Source organism: Pseudochaenichthys georgianus, chromosome 8, assembly GCF_902827115.2.
Source record: "Pseudochaenichthys georgianus chromosome 8, fPseGeo1.2, whole genome shotgun sequence".
Lineage (NCBI taxonomy): Eukaryota > Metazoa > Chordata > Actinopteri > Perciformes > Channichthyidae > Pseudochaenichthys > Pseudochaenichthys georgianus.
The window spans coordinates 5,353,177-5,370,825 of NC_047510.2; the positions used below are offsets into that span (position 1 = coordinate 5,353,177).

A 17,649-nucleotide genomic window follows, 5' to 3' on the forward strand; every position below is an offset into this window, starting at 1 on the left:
TTCAAAAGGGCAACATCTTTTGAATGGAAGCACGGCTATTTTGGCGGCCATTTTGTGTCCCTTCCTCAAACTACATTTTCGAGTGTCAGAGAGATTAGAGAGACGTTTTCACTTAATTGTGACCTTGTTTCTCATAATTTATATTATGAGAAAATTATTTCATAATTAAAAGATTTTCGTATTGTAATTATGAATCTGTTTTGTTATAAACATTGAAAAAACAGAGATCTCATAATAATGATAAAACCTCATCATTACCAATACACAGGTCTTTTAATAATGAAAATAATGTATTATAATAATTAGATATAGATCTTCAATATGAAAAATAAAATACATATGAATATTTTTCAGTATAAGTTTCAAAGTCACAATCAGGAGAACACGTCTCATAGTTTTGGTCTTTGCTGATTATGAAGAGGTACAATGCTGTTCAAACGGTTCACATGTGAATTTAAGAAAAACGTTTTCCTCGTTGACACAATGTTTTTTGACTGAGAGGAAATATTGATTAGTTTAGAATAGATGAATCTGCAGACAGATCAGCGCAGTAGAAAGTGTAGCAGAAAGCTGTTGGTGTATCGTCAGTGAATTATAACCTCTGTATGACTTTTATATACAAAACAACTGTAGATTATCTTTATTTCTATTATTATAACAAACGAGTGTTGAGATAAAAGGTTTCATCACTTTTTCATTTTCTTCTTCTTGGTATTTACTGTATGTCCTCTACAGTTTTTAATAAAATCCTGCACACAAACTGTAGTCAAACTGTCAAGTAAATATTTTGTTAATGTTGCAAAAAAGGAAATGAAATTAGCCATGTTACTATATCTTTTGCAACATGTCCTCATGTTTGGTTAGAATACGTAAAAAATGTTTGTTTTTCATGCGTTTTCCTACGAATATACAGAAACACGTCTTAGTTTCTGCTCGTTATATATAGACTGTCCTTTCAAAATAAATGTCTGTCTAAACCACTCGTTTAGGGTAAGAAAAGTTTGTATTTTGCATTGAAATAACTTCAGAAGTGGCGCTACTTCATTATGTAAGTTACACATCGGGCGACTAAACTATGTTCACACATTTGAAGAAGTTTTGTTTAATTTTCCTGCCATTTCCATACAGCTAATGCAGAATTTAAAAATGTTAATTGAAACATTTTCTGGCAGCCATTTTGTGTCCCTTCCTCAAACTTCATTTGTGAGACCAGGAAAAGTTTGTGTTTTGGGTAAAATAACTTGCAAAGTGATGCTAATTATGTAAGTTATGCATCACGCACAAAAACTATCTTCGCACTGTAGATTATTTTCATTTAATCCTACAAACTAGAAAATATTCATTTTTATTTTCTGTATACCCATTTTTTTTTAGGAACACTAAATGTATGCCATATCTGTGAACTGAGAAAAATGTAAAAGCCAATAATGCCTCAAGTGTGGCATCGATAAAAAAAAAGACAATTTCACTATAATGAAATGTTATCAAATGGATATATCGCGTCTAATGCGGCACGGGACCACATGCCGCATGTTTTCCCGCTTCAGTTTTATCTCTACAATAAAGGCAATGGTTGCACTAAAACAATCTTTAAAATAAAATAAAAAATGTTGTGAAATGTAATAAAAAGACACGAGACGGGAAACAGGAGTACACTGAACAATCCTTTTCTTTATTCATTTTTTGTTATCATTTCAATATGTCTGTCAGGGTTTTTTTTTTTTTAAGTTTTTATTTTAAATTAAAATGTTGACACACTTATAAAAGACAGCATCTGCATAGAGTTGTCATCTTAAAGATCCATGAAGAGAGAGAGAGGGGGGGAGAGAGAGAGAGAGAGAGAGAGAGAGAGAGAGAGAGAGAGAGAAGGGGAGAGAGAGAGAGAGAAGGGGGGAGAGAGATTGGGAGAGTGGTAAAGTATGGGGGAATACTGGCACGTCACATGAACTAAACAGAACAGCCAACAGCAGTACGAGAGAGGGGGAGACAGGGCTGCAGGGGGGGGGGGTATTTTTTAGGGGGAGGGAGGGGAGGGGGGGACAGATCGCTTTACATTACGCTACGCACACATACACACACAAAAAAAACGGGACACAAGTTGCATTTCCGGTCAAAGTTGCGTCTGCAGAGCGATGGCCCTGCCCTCTTTTTTAGTTTTTTTAAATTTTGGAAATATTTGTTGCCGTCTCTTGCCTGCCATTTCCCCCCCTCTTTCTTTATTATCCATGCATCTGCTGGGGTTTTCATTTCATTTCTTTGTTGTTGCTCCAGAAGGTCTTAAACTGGATTTTGTTTTCTAAATCGAGTTCCTGCACGAGGTCCAGGGCCTTGAACGCCTCTGCATGATAAAGAAAGCCCTTTTTGTTTCTCTGAATATTGCACGCTTTGTTACGGTAGGCCTGTGTGAGGCTAGAGACCAGGGCCCGAAAGTCAGGAGGCGACTCGAGCACCGTGTTCCTCAAACACATCGAAGGCGTGACTCTGGTCTGAACTACATTCTGAAGCCTGAAAGGTAAAAAACCAGAAGATCATTTTCTTTTCACGAACGCAAATGTAGCTTTAATCCAATTTCCTGTTTGCACTTTGACGCCTTTGAGAAACAGAAGCTCAGACCTCCTCCAGGAACTGGGTGAGAACTAAATGATGGAGCAACGACAGAAGACTGGGGTGGTTTGAAGAGTAACACGTGATGTGGTTTTAAGACCTTTCCCAAAAGCACTTTAAGGCCAATGATCTCCGCCCATTGACTTCCAATGAAACTGAGATGTTAGCATTAAAACGCTTCTCAACTGCAACTCAGGTGTTTCCATTGTTGTGGCACTTGTTGCTGTTAGCATGAAAGTGTTACGACAAAGATCTTTTAAAAGCGACTTCCTGCACAATTTGAAATAGTGGGCTTGTTCGATGGGTATAAGCAACATGGCATCCATATAAACAAATTAGTCGCTACCTTGGAGCTGCTTACACTAATCATAGTCTGACGTGTGTGCAGACTATTTCTGCGGATTCGGCTACTAACTGGCAGGGGACAAGTCTGGTGCATTTTTTTCTCTGGGGAACACGGCAGGCAATGAGTTATAGATTTGTCGTTTGGCTAGCTAGCTGTGTTCGAGAGACTAAAAGTCAGACAGAGAGAGAGAAAGAAAGAGATCAGAACCCGCTAAGTGATCAGGGGCCGCGGGGTTAATTTTTCCTATAATGGAGGGAAGCACTTTCATCAGAGGAGCCAGTGGGTGGATCCTCCGGAGCTGTGGTGATGAGCGGTGGTGTGGTGGTGGCTGCGTTCAAACCCAAAATTCCCGCGGATAAACAAGTTCTCTTCATTCCCGTCTAAATATATTCTGCCCTTTTTTTTCTAGACGGAACTAAAGGGCTCTTTAAAAAAAGACTGTGACAGTGCCTCTCGATGGAAAAACACGATTGTACGTATTTTCTTCCGCGGTTGGGCCTAAACGCAGCATGTGAGCTGAGCATGGCGGACGAACACGCTGGAAGATATGTTTTTCTGTCTCTCTGCTGGCGTCTCTCCCACGTGGGAAAAATCGAAGGGCTGTGGAGGTGGGGGACACGGAAGTGAGGGCGGGAAATACTTTTAGGGTGGGGGAGAACAAAAATGGCAAAAAGGACAGAGATCGAACTGCGTGTCAACTTTGACGGGAATAGATATCTCAGTAGATTTATACATAGACATGCAAGTCATTTTTTCTCTCTTTGAAGTTATTTACAATAATTACATAACACAAATAATCCAGTTTCAGTTTGACAAAATTGCGAGCATTCAATATTCAATATTACTACTTATTATTTATGATAACATAACTCCTTTTGTACTTCTTTAAATGATTGCTATTATAGAATCGTCATAACCTCCCTTTTTTAAAGTTTAGATGTTTGATCACTTTGTGTGAAGCCGTTCGTTCTCCCTCTGGGTTTTTGCAAATGTTTTACTGCAATTAATTTGTCATTTATGGTAATAATCATAATAATAATATTAAGAATGATAATGATAATAACAATGTTTATTTAAGTGTCTTTCTTACTTGCTATGGCAGAGACCATGTGGGTCTATCTTCATGTCCCCCCCCCTGACTCCTCCCTCCCCAAAAACACTGATTCCAAAGGAAATACTGTCTTGTACGACGGAGAGTAGAAAGACATATGGGTGCAGCGTCAAAATAAAATCATCAGAAACAACAATTAATATCACAGCTGACAACAAATAAACATTTTATCCTCCAGAGCAGGGCACTAGGAACAGGTTTTGGTTTTTGAAAATGTTTCAGGAAGACAAAAATCATCGTAGAGAAGAGTTTAATCGTCCGACAATTGAGGAACAAAAAGAAAACGCACCATTAACTTGAATCGTCGGTGTCTGTTGATAACACACTTGGAAGACAGACACGCCTCTGCACACGTTGGGCAGATTCAAACTGAAGAAAGTTAATTTTTCAGAAATAGCCGCATTTAGCCCGCACACATGCGACCTCAAACAAAAGGAAGTCATTGTTCAATATGTGTGTTTGACAAAATGCCCATTTACTTCCACACACGATCTAATGTGGCTACCGGCTAATCAATCTTTGGAGTCCTTGTGTCGCACCCAAACTCTCTCTAGATGATTTTTTCCTGCTTTCTGCACCCCACCCTGACAGAAACTGTACACAGCCAGGAGAAGCGAATATGGCTACAGAGCCACATACACACAGTAATAGAAATGCAGTATGTTGATGTAAGATTCATATATATTTTCTTGTCTACATGTGACTACAGATGACAAGGCTGCAGTCCTCTGTCACACACAGGAAAATGCTCACTGAAGGGTTTACTAGTCACAGTAAAACATCCTTTATCTCTAGTGCACATGCACAATAATTTGGAAGCGGATATGCACATTAGTGTAAGAGAAACTATTTCATTTATGCAACATTATTTGCCAACGATAGCTGGTGGAAATCTGCTAGCCTAGTTTCTAAATCCCCGCAAAGAAATAGGACCAGTGTTGTGCTCATTGACCCCAGTTTGGGGGTCAATGAGCAGTCCATAGGATTAAGAATGCTGTCCAGGTTGTTGTAAGACAAAACACCTCTTAAACCAACTATATTCACTTTTACATCAAAGTGCAGTAGAGGTAATGAATCCTGCAGCAGAAAGAAATCGAGTAGCATTGTTAGCTAGCACTGCTTCATTGTTATTTTTGTGGACATTAGTGACTAGTTAGGCCATTTAGCTAGCCAGCAAAACCTTGCAGGGAAGCATTGATCCTGCAGTGTGCACACAGAGACTGATAAACAAGCTATACAGAAAATAACACCAAAATAACAAGAACTACAGCAATTAATAAGTAGAATAAGAAAGCACCACCATTGTCTCTGTAAATGCCTCAAAGTGGAGGAGAAGTGTACATATGCTAACGTTTTAACAGATGAGTATGGGTCATTGTTTTTACACACTAACGTCTACAGGTGAAGGAGAAAGGGAAAGGGGTGTGGAGGCAGACATCATTGTTGTGGCGTGAGATTACTATTGTGTCAATGTAATGGTGGACAGACCAACATACAGTGAGGGCTGGTAGTGGCTGGGTGGCTGGGCTTTTATATTTGTATAGTTTCGCTTTAAATTTATTTGATCACCATTTGTGACGAACGACTCTGTGTAAACTTGACTCGTGTTGTGCTCTTTGATATTAGCGGCGAACCGTTTGAGAACACATGCGGGGAGGGCAAAAGACGCTTTGGTTTGAATTTGAACAAATACATAATAATAACAGTGATCATGGCGACCATAAATATGTCTGATCTCTTCCCATCTGTCACAATTTTTTAAAACACGCAATGTGGATTTCATCAAACAGCTTCAACCCGTGGACCTGCGATCGGATGCTTCGCACAACAAAACAAACTCGTGCTGCTCCGAACAATCACAAACACACACACACATTCGCGCATTTAAGCACCAAACTTGTTTTACTGAAAAGGAACGGAGGCATGCTGCACACACACGAGGCCAGGTGGAGGGGCAGCAGGAGGTCAGCCCATAGGCAAAGGGTTTTTACAATAATAAATAGTTGAGGGGACGATTCCTCCACAAAAGAACAACACAAATGCAAACACAGATCAGTTGAGGTGTGTAAGGTGGGTTGGCGGTTGATGTGGTGGGGAGCAGGATGGCTGAAGTCGAGGGTATTTGAAAATGTAGCCTTTCACATTTAAATATAAACTGCTTCTTAAACACCCTAAAAATACAGTTACTGTTCCAACAATGTTACAAACAGAGCACACGTGAGTTTAGATTGAAAAGAAAATTGAGAATGCAGATTAAGAAGGAGCAAGTAAAATAGTTAGCTAACAAGCTAACCAAAGTCAGGTCCATGAGCGGTAAAGTGCACGACATGGAGGGCAGGTTGGGGGTGGGGTACAAAAAACACCATCATGCAAACTCCACAACGCTTTTGCATGCCTTTTTTATTATTATTATTATTATTATCATTATTATTATCATTATTACACACAACGGGTTGGGCAGGGTCTGCTGGGGCGGGGAAGGCGCAGACTCCCAATCCTCAACATTGTCTTTTAGTACAACCAAACAGCTACAACACAAACAGGAAGAGGGAAGACAAAAGGACAGGTTGGGGGATGAAAACTCGGACAAACTACCCAACTTTCACAGAGTTGTTTAATTATGGTTTTCCAAGAGGAATGGCGGCTGACTTTACAGAAAACACACACACAACCAAAAGACACGCCCATACACACATACGGCAAATACACTTTAGTGTCATCAAGCTGGCTGGTGCTACGACGGCATCCTTTTTTTGCTGATTTTATATCCACCGCCAAACCATTGCAAGACTAACACGACGACCGTGACGTCGACCATTGAGAACACGTGATTGAATCTAATATTGTGCAGCTGACATGATGATTTAACGAAGAATGGTGAAATGTCACTCAAATCCCTCAATACATGCCTGACATTTCCAAGATGAACCACTACCAAAATCCAAAGACACCAATCATACTTGTGTTTGATTTACACACATTATTTGATATCCATGTATGGACAGCGTCTGTTCTACAGTCTAAAAAACACTTGCCATGAATGTTTCAACAACAAAACAGCAGAGAAAAGTGCTAAATTCTAAATCTACCGACAATTTATTGGAACAAACATCTATTGGATTTTGCTGCTTGGAGGGGTGATTGCTAAGCTTTGGTGCACAAAGAAGTTTTGGTTTTGGGAAGAATAAAATGAAAACTCCCACTTCCACTCTTCTCCAAACCTCGCTCTTCATTTAAAACTAGCGACTAGTAATACAGTATCTCAGACATCTAGAACTAACAGCGCTATTAACTTTTATGACTTCTAAGAAAACACACAATATATTCAACAACAAAGCAGTGAGAACTTCCTTAGTGCCTACACTTTGCCTTTGGCAGCAAGAAGTACTGTTAGCTGGGACAAAGAGGCTAACGTGATAAACAACGCACACTTCCTGTCATAGCGAAGCTTTCCAGAGCAAGAGAGTTGCAAAGGTATTTGTTTTCAATCCATAGAACCAGATATTATCCTTTGATTCCTTGAAAGGACTTTTACCAAACGTAACAACACTTTGCAACTGTAAACCTCGACATTGGGGTGACAATCCAGACACACAAAGCTAGCTAGCTAGTTACCACTTTTTCTGTAATATAAATGTTAATTTCTACAAACTGACTTTATTGCTTTGACACTGAGTGTAGACTTATTTTGTGGAATGTAAGGTGGTATTTGTTACCCTGTTTGGGTCACACCTACATTCCCATGGCCCTATGTTCTTGATATAAACTAACATTGTAAGGGATCGGTCAGGGCTATCGTCGCAGTTCAACTTTCAAAAGATTGAAGAGAGATGGATGGATAGGTAACATTTCATTCAGCCACTGTGGAGGTAACAATATCTTAAATTGAGCTGGGGGCCATAGGACCTGTGGAACTTATTTTCTTCCTTGGAACATCCAGGGTAAGCCTCAACAGAGACGAAGGTACCTACGTATCACAGAGCCTTCACTCAGACAAACCTTCCTCCTTTAAACCCCCTATTCCAGTCATTTTCAACACAACCTTGTGTCCAGGTTAGGGCAACACACACATTCACTTCTCAACACAGACCACACTTAAGAAACAAAAACATGCTTGTACAAAACTACAAATGCATGTTGTCCCAATCTGGAGCAGTGTCGAGGTTGTCTTCTCCAGCAGACGTGCTGCTAACAGCTATTGCTAACGCTACTGTAAATATAATTTAAATAATTTAATTTCTGTATATTGCTACACCTTAGTGAAGGAGCCAATGGAAAGCAAAATGCTCTACTTAAAATTAAACTAGTTTGACCAAATAATCTAACTAGCATTCTACAATCATCGGCAGATTGATTATCTTTGCAAAATTAGTTAGCTAGTTAAAAAGTTAGTAAGCGTGTTGAGATTATTTTGTCAAACTACTATTTCCAAGATCAAGAATCAACTTCCCGTATTATTTCTTAGGTCTCATTCTTTCCCCAACACTGGTCTGAACACACGGAAAGTGTCTTTAAAAAACCCCTCCAACTAGCAGCTCTACATGATCTATCTATACGTAACACGAGCTAACGCTATTGCATGCTAAGTGACAAAGTCTAACACTAGCACTGGCATGATATGTAACACGGAAATGTGAAATGTTAGGGGGAGTATATCCAGTGTGTCCTGTGTGTAAAATGTATACATCAGAGGTGTTCATGCAAGTGAGTTTGTGTGTGTGTGTGTGTCACATGTTCCACCTTCCACAGAGGAAACTCCCCAGTAGGAAAAGCCTCTCCTGTTTAGTAGCACTGGTGCAACTCAGGCATTAAAATGTTGTGAATCACATTTCACATTTCACAAACCTCAAACACACACTCAGGCATGAGGTGTCGGGATGCTGGGAGGAAACAGGTGAATGCATCAAACCATACAGACTAAACAGTAACCGCTAAATGATGTCAGGCCGATACGTCACGGGACACGTCACGCACGCACTAAAACAGCAGCACAACGAAGCAACAAACGTTCCCCATTAATAAAACAAAAACGCAACAATATTACCACGACACTCAGGTAACCAGGGCACGCCAGCATTTTTAGAGTTTTCCGAAATGTTCATCTCATTTGTTTCATAATGTTACGTTTTATTTCATTTTTCTTCTTTACTTTTTAATGTGTTCTCTTCATTTTTTAGAATCATCCGGAAGAACAGTTGTGACAGTTTGGAGATGACACTGGCTTTGACTGCGATATTTCTACAGTGATCAGTGTGATGAGCCTTTTGGTGCGGTAACGTGAACCTCGATCCTTATTGGCTATCTTGGGTGGGGGAGGCGGGACATGTCGTCTTCCTCTTATCTAAACTGCATAGATTGACCGTCCGTCTCCTCCCACCCTCCTTCAAGCCTTCCTTCTATTACACCCCCGTCCTTCCCACCGTTCACCTGTCAGTCAAACAACAAATGTTCTAGTCGAATTCAGCAAAACAACAGAGGCCCGCCCTCCCCCTGCTCTTTGGTTGGTTCGATGTGACAGGACGGGGAGGTTTTTGGATTGGAAACCTGCCACATTGCAATGACACCCCTCACTGGCGTACATTGTGTGTCACGCTCTTTTCTTCATGTGTTATAAATTGGGTGTGGCAGGTCGGGCTTTGCCAGTCTCAACTCATTTCATAATAGGCTGACTAGGGTGAATGACAGGAGTGAGCAACCAATGAGAGGTGGTCTAAAGAGTGAGGTTGGTCCCTCCCTCTCAGAAACAAGGGGACATAGTTGGTTCTACCAAAGCCAGCGGATGCGTGTCTTTCGGGACGGCATTCTGGAACACTCGAGCGTTCCGAAATGCTCCAGCATTACTGACAGCGTTTTCATAACACTCCAGCATTACTGACAGCGTTCGGAACCTAATCTGTTCAGGAACCTTTTGTTATAGAATGTAGCGCAGAGTTCCAGAGCTCCACAAAGTTCTGACGGAGCCGATAACATGTATCTCCTTCAGAGTTGAACGCCCTCTAGAGGGGCAACACAAGCACATTTATTAAGAATGTGTTCGTTGACGTTTTCATAACGTACTCTGTTCCAAAACCTCTGCTGGAAATACAGATAGGAAATGAACAAACAAATGTTCTTGAATGCTCGTCCCGGAGAACTCACACCCAGCAGCAAGTCACCGTTACTGTCTTTGGAGACTCCCGAGAAAAGAAAGAAACTTAAAAAAAATAAGAACAAAAAAAGGCAAAACAAACAAGTAAATGTCATATTCTAGGTCATCATTTTTTACAGGTAGCTAACCCACGTGTTGCTTCATATGTTCAATACATTTACATGTACAGCTGTAATAAATAGTAGGCTTATTTGCACCCTCTTTTGTATGCGTTATGTATTTAGGTCAGCTATAATGTGATGGCATTTTTATTGTGTTTTTTTTGTCTTTGTTTTTTGAACCCCACCCAACCCCATGGTGTTTCCTCTTATCAGTGATTGGATTGTTATCTCTCCCTAGCTGATTGGTTATCTGTCTTGCATTTGTGTTTCAAGTTTTTGTGTTGTTATCGTCGGTGTTTCTCTTCTCTGCTGGCGGTCAGACGGTCTGTCGTGTCGGTCGTCACACCGGCAAGAGGCGGAGCGTCTTAGAAGCCAAGCGTGCCGCCGATGGTTGACGCCAGGACGACGCCCAGGATGACACAGCAGATGATGATCATGATCTTCTTCTGCAGGAAAAAAAAAGAGATGCAGATCTGTGAATAATTTTTCTTTGCGGGAATGTTTTCTGGAATTTGCAGATCTTTCCGCATGAAAAAAGTGCAGGGGCGACTCGTGTTTTAGTCCTACCCTAAAGTTAGCATTAGCCTGGTTTGCTCCACAAAGAGACTGTGATTTTACCTGTTACAATTTCGATTATTGAAGAAAATAGGATGTGTGGTATACAAACATTTGTTAATAACAGTCGCGAACCGTGTCTATCACAACTGGACCTTCTGTAGACACACACACACACCTCCCCCCCATTATAATGTCCGTCTTTTCACTGAATTGTCGTCTTGAAAAGGGTACTGACAACAATTCCGCAAAATTATCATCTTCACCTGTTGCACTTGTCATTTCAACGTTAAAAACAATAAAACGGCATGAATTGCTTCGTCGCATTCATCTAGATCCTCTGTCTCGAGCCAGTTAACTAGCGGGCCTTCTAGAATACCCTGGAACCGAGGGGAACTCTGAAAGAACACGCCCATTGGCTACAAATCAATATATGATTGGTTGATCAAACTGTCAGTCCAAACGTACGCTCTCATTCAGTGCAACGGCCAGGGCATTCTATCAAGGATGTAGAATACCTTGGTGAAGGATATTCTACCCAGAGACCCAGAACAAGATCTGATTGGTTGCTTTCTTTTCTAACACAAAACCACTGAAATGCGTTGAGCATGGTCCGAGAAGGACAAACAAATCAACGTAACACTGTAATATTACAGATCAACAACACAGATACCATTCTCATTTATTCATTTAAAGAGCAACTTGCAGGTTAGAGACACCAGTGAATAAATGTGTAGGAAAATTATGTATACACTAGATTTTCAAAAATATATACAGAAGTATACACTACAGTGACATCTGGCGTTTGTTTTTGTAAGACATTTTACTTCCACATTAAAAAAGCCAAACAAGACGCGCTGGCTCGGGAGCTACAACTAAACAAAATGAACATATTTTACAGTGATTAAATTGTAATACACAATTTCTAAATGATGCCGACGTAACAACATACTGATAACGGTTAGTAAAAACTATGAATTAATGCTTTGACAAGTCTGCAGACAGACGGCAGGCGAAAAACCTTTTAAAATGCTTGTTTTCTGAATGGAGATTGGGTCGACTAGGCTAAGCTAACGTTGTTATGCTCACTTCACACTCATAACAACGGCCTACAGACATAAATAAACCAGCGACTGTATTCGCCATGACACAGACAGTCTGTGGTTTGTACTTGTTTAACTTTTGTCCAGTTTCTGAACAGATATGAGGAGCTGTGATCTCTGTGTGCTAACTGCTAACAGCTAACGGCTGATGTGTTCTGGTTGAACGTCAGTAACAGCAGGCTGAGATCCTCACCGCTGATTGGCTACCGCGAGAACACGTCACGTGAATTTGACGCCCGAGTTGAAAAAATTGAACTCTCGCGTTTGGCGCGGCCCCCTTCAATCGCCTCAATCGCGTGATTCGCGCCGCGTCCACCGCTTAATGCGCGCCGTCGGAGAGAATTCGCGTCTGATCGCGTCTCTGCATTGACTTTACATGTAATCACGCCGCCCCCAAACATCGCATCGCTTCCGGTCTGAACGCAGCATAACAGTTAGCTACATAGCTAGCAGTGAGTGAGCGTTCAGACACCGGCGCACACACTCAAACGGACTCGTGTGCCAACAGGTTTTCATGATTCTGTTTAGATATGCAAGTATAAGCCATGATAGCTTATTTTATTAACACGCTCATTTGATATGAAAATCAATGGAGGCTGAGTTAACTTTGTAGGAAAACCTACCGTCCATGAGCTGTGTTTTATTTGTTAACTTCATATCTTTCATTTCCTAAAACATTTATCTTCCTCTCACATTAACAGTGTGGATCATTGATCATATCATCATATCACCATCGTGGTGTGGTGTTTTCCCACTTCCTCTGAGGGGACAGCACGGAGGGGGGGGCATGAAGAAAGAACTGCACCAGCTTCATCCACGCTGGCGTTACTGTTATCACTGGCTCAGTGTCATTTCATTTGACCAAATGTCTTTACATTTAATAGATTTTATTTTATTTTAAGGTGGATTATTTTATTATCCACCTTTTTGTTTTATGTCCTTTCATTTAAAACATTCTTTGAGACTTCATCTTCTGGTTCAAATTTCAATAAATGTAATTTGTATAATCACTCTTTTGTCTTTATTCTACATGAACATGTTAGAGATTCCATTCAAATCTGTTGATTATTCATATCTTCCTCAGGCTAGGAATAGTATGTTGAGTTTTTAATGCTAAATGTATATCATTTTCTCACAGGATATAGAACGAGACAACACAGTTTGTATTGTGTATGAATGCTTCAGCTCTTCAGACCTACAGTAAGATGTGAGCATGGTCCTAATTGTGTTGGTATGCAGCCTAGGTCTGGTCTGTTTCATAAAGCAAATCTGCCACTTTTATATTGCAGAATTTGTTCAATTAAAGCAGTCTTTAATTGTTTGTCCTAAACATAGCAATATATGCTTTGGAAATGTAACATGTCTTTGAAAAATAATAGTATACAGTTTATATTGTGTATCACCTTTAGCTTGAAAATACATAGATGTGTTTTTTTAATCTATAAAATAAATAGACAGACACTTTATCAATCCCAAATTGGGAAATTATTGAACAGCAGCAACAGTTCAGGTATTACAATATTTAAAGTTGGAATAAAGTATGAACTACACAACACAAGTGTAATGCACAGCAATCCATAAGATAAGTCCGATATGTTCATGAAACTCCCCAGGAGACACCGACACTAACGTGGCCGAGTGGACTCCGGAGTTGCTGCATGAGTTGCACTGTTTAATCTGTGGTGTAGTGGGCTGTCACTCAAAAACTGAGTAGCCAATGGGGACGCACCCCTGAAAGTCCCGCCCACCTGGGACGTTTGAGTCAAAATCTCAAACAAAAAATGAGGGAGGGCAAACGAGAGAGCTGCAGGGAGAGCAAAAGTCTGATCATTGAGAAAGAAGAAACAAGAACTGCAAACAAAAACCTATGTTAAAACAAAGAAAAAAGACTTATAGTTTACATGATTACACAAATGATTTGTTTGCAAATTATAGTTTTATTTTTGAAATTTATTTTATTTTGCTTGACTCAGTTTTTTTCTCTTTTAAACTCATAGTTTTGCTTTATTCTGAGAAAGTGTTGCTTTATCTTTAAGATACAAAACTAATCCCATAGCCTCGATGATTAGGCAGAGAAGGAGCCAGAGAAAGTTGCTCCCCCATGTGACGTATTATGACGCGTTTGATGTATGACGTTACAAAAAAGCAGTTTTTAGTAGCAGAGCTCAAAACGGCTCCGTTCCCTCTGAATTCCTGCCCTTATGTCTTGTAAAACATATCAAATCCTGCATTAACTTTTTTAATTGTAATTTTCAGGCAAGGTTAAAGGTGGGGTAGGTACATTTCAGAAATCGGCTCGAGTGCACTAACATTTGAAAGTACACAGCCGAAAAGAATCCGCCCCTTCCTTCAGACTTCCTTACAGAGCACCTCCTCCAACACACATGAGCGCGCACATGACGTCAGCAGACTGGTGAAAGTGGCCGCCTGTTGCTGGCGAGTCATTGAAGTACTGCTGCAATGCACGCCCAATGAGGGCACGAGATACATTTGTGCGTGCACGAGATGGAAGGCTGGCTAAACGGATTGGTTGTACTTTTTACAGTACCACGGCTTCCACAGATGACATTTTTTAATGGATTTTTTGTCAAAGCACTTAAAATATTCATTGCTATCGGGATGTTAAGAGCATTCTATGGAATATAACAAAAAGTGTATCTCGAGCCGGTTTCTGAAACTTACCTACCCCACCTTTAAGCATAAATGTAGTAAAAGAAAAAACCTGCAAATTGCTCTTTAATTTATATTCTATTCAAATGTATTTATTTAATGAAATCGATTTTTTGTTTGTTTTATCTGAGTGTTCCAGGGTATTCTCTGAACACCTTGAAGGCCCTGACGGTTCACCACTGGTTAATAAGAACAATCAGGTTAATCTCCCTGAATCATCAAAGGTTAAATGCTAACGTTAGGCTAAAAAGGGACTATATCATGATCACATGATGTCTTGTCACCAACACTCTATTTGGCACGATGACTTTTAGTGTTCTCATTTAGCCACTTGGTGGAAGTTGAGTGGTGAATTTACATGTTGTAGAGCAACACGTCACTTGACCAGGCCTCTTTTCAGGCATCTAACAAAAACCCAATTTAAACAATGGAACAGGAAGTGCTAAGGTGCTAACCCGTTCTTGGTTTTAGGGCTCGTTCCTGCAGCATGCTAAAGACACAGTTGTTATGTTTTTCTGATGAAAATGTTACCTTGCGGGCCTGGCTCTGGTATTTGACGGCCTTCTTGGTGTCGGATACGGCTCGCTCCACGTAGTCAACGGAGTGTTCAACGTTGTACTCAATTCTGTCAATCATCTCTCCCTAAAAACATATGTATACAGTTTTATAGAAGACTTCCAAACAATGCTGCACATACTTCCCAATGTCACGTCACAAACCTGGCTCTCGACCAGCATGGCCATGTCGACGAACATGTCGTGCAGCTCGCGGATGCTGTTTTCCAGCTTGATGATCTCGGTGTGTCTGGTCTCGATCTCATTCAGAGCCTGCTTGGTCATCTGAGAGTCCATTTTGATCTACAGGTTTTACCACAAACATTCATTTACACTGACATCTTTAAAGTGAAAGAAAACATAAATTGAATTAAAATAAAATAAAATAAACATACATATACATGCTTTTTATAGGTAATAATAGCACTATACATTTGGGAACATATTAATAAAGCCTCTTTAAAATCAGACCTATTGATATCCAAGTATAATGTTCAAAATGTAAAGCCTCTTGATTTCCAAGTCTTTAAAAGTGCTTACAGTTCAAACTTGTTGATATTCCAGTCTTTGAGAATGTTTAAAGGTAAAAACCTGCATGAATCCAAATCTTGGATAATTTATAACAGTAAAAACCTGTTGATATCCAAGTCTTTAATAATGTTCAAAAGCAAAAATCTGTTGATATCCAATGTTTGATAATGTATCAAATTCAAAATACTACTATAGTAGGAATATTTAGGAATATATTCATAATGCTAATGTATTGTGATATACTAGTGTTGATAACTGTGACATTAAAATTGATTTTTAATATAATTTAAATAATATACACAAAATTAGAGTTATGTGTAATGGTCTAACTCTTACGGTACGTCCACACAGCAGCTTTTCAAAAATCTTGAACATCTTGGAGCTGGGCGTGTCTGACAGCTTGGGGATTTTTTGCGAGCAATGCGACCAACAACCAATCACATGAATCTCCCGCCCCCGACATACAAAGCAAAAAACCCCGGGGATTTTATGCGAGCAATATATATATATATATATATAAACTCCCCAAACAGGCGAAAACCTACCAGTTTCACCCACTGTCTCTGCCACCTCCCTCCATGCCTGGTTCCTCCGGTTTGTATCCCGTTAATAGTTCTGGTCGTAAAGAACCGGGTGATTTGCTCCCGTAACTTCTCGTTTGGAATATGAGGAAATGAACTGCGGTCTGGTTCTCCCTGCTTACACGCGGTTTGATTGGCTAGCGCTTCTACTGTCAGATTTGCATACACGTGTTTGATTGGCTGGCGCTTCCAGCTCAGCTTCAAAAGTTGAACATTGCTCAACTTTTGAATCCTGGACATCCTGGAAATCTTCGCTTCGCTCCCCCACAATGCAGTTCGGCGAAAAGCGAGGCAAAGTGACGTCATCCCCATTCAAAGTCAACGGGCAGAGAAGCGGTGGAAGATTCTTCTGAAGCTGCTGTGTGGACGTACCGTTACGGCCCCTACACACGGCGGCGTGCGTTGCCGCTTCAACGCTTCTACCCATTCACTTTGAATGGGGTGACGTCACGATTCGCCGAACTGCATTCTGGTAGTAAAGCGTAGCTTCTCTCGAGGTGCTCGCTGCAAAAGTAGAGCAATGTTCTACTTTTGCCGCCTCGACGGAGGCGTCAGCCAATCAAATCCCTCGTATGTAAATCTGACAGTACAAGCAGTAGCCAATCAAACCGGGTGTATGTTGGGAGAGCCAGACCGCAGTTATTTCCCATATGTCAACAAAAGGAGGAGAAAATGATCGTGGCGGTAGGGAACATACAGGGATACAAACCGGAGGAGCCAGGCATGGAGGGAGGTGGCAGAGACAGTGGGGGAAACTGGTAGGTTTTCGCTTGTTTGGGGAGTTTATATCCAGTGTACTTCGTTTGAATGGACAGCTAGCAAGCATAGACAGTATATTTAGCCAGCATGGATGTAGCATGAACGCTTTGCTTTGTATGTCTGGGGCGGGACATTCATGTGGTTGGTTGTTGGTCGGGCTGCTCGCGTTGATTCCCCAAGCTCAAGACACGCCCACCGCCAAGCGGTAACGCACGCCGCCGTGTGTAGGGGCCGTTAGTGTGTGTGTCGCTACGCTCACCGGTCCGTCACAGCGGGGGGAGCTGCAGGATTTCTGCTTCACACACGTTGCATATCGCTATTTTATTGTCTTTTTCTGACACCTAAAACTGCCTGACTGGTGAAGCCATTTTGGCGAGCTTGCACAGAGATGTATTTAAGTCATCTGATCGGCTCTCCCGATCGCCCTTTATAGAGAGCACCGATCACACTATTAAGAGTGAATATCGGCCGATAATGATCGGCATTTCTAATTCTTAACATCAAAATCTGATATTGCGACCCTATGTGCAGTAAGTAAACAAAGTCAATGAGATTTTCAAAGTAAAATATTTGGGGTTGATATACG

The 17,649-nt window shown here is 40.7% G+C and overlaps 1 protein-coding gene across 1 annotated transcript in view; it reads right to left on the minus strand.

The window, feature by feature from the left end:
• Positions 1–1,643: 1,643 nt before the first annotated feature.
• The window catches only part of LOC117451129 (syntaxin-1B), an 82,087-nt gene continuing 66,081 nt past the window's right edge, over positions 1,644–17,649 (minus strand). Inside the window, exons 8-10 of the mRNA XM_034089251.2 lie at positions 15,358–15,495; positions 15,170–15,280; positions 1,644–10,756 (exon numbers count right to left, since the gene is read on the minus strand). Of these exons, the coding sequence (XP_033945142.1) occupies positions 10,676–10,756; positions 15,170–15,280; positions 15,358–15,495 (330 nt within the window). The 3' untranslated portion in view covers positions 1,644–10,675. The remainder of the gene's footprint in view (positions 10,757–15,169; positions 15,281–15,357; positions 15,496–17,649) is intronic.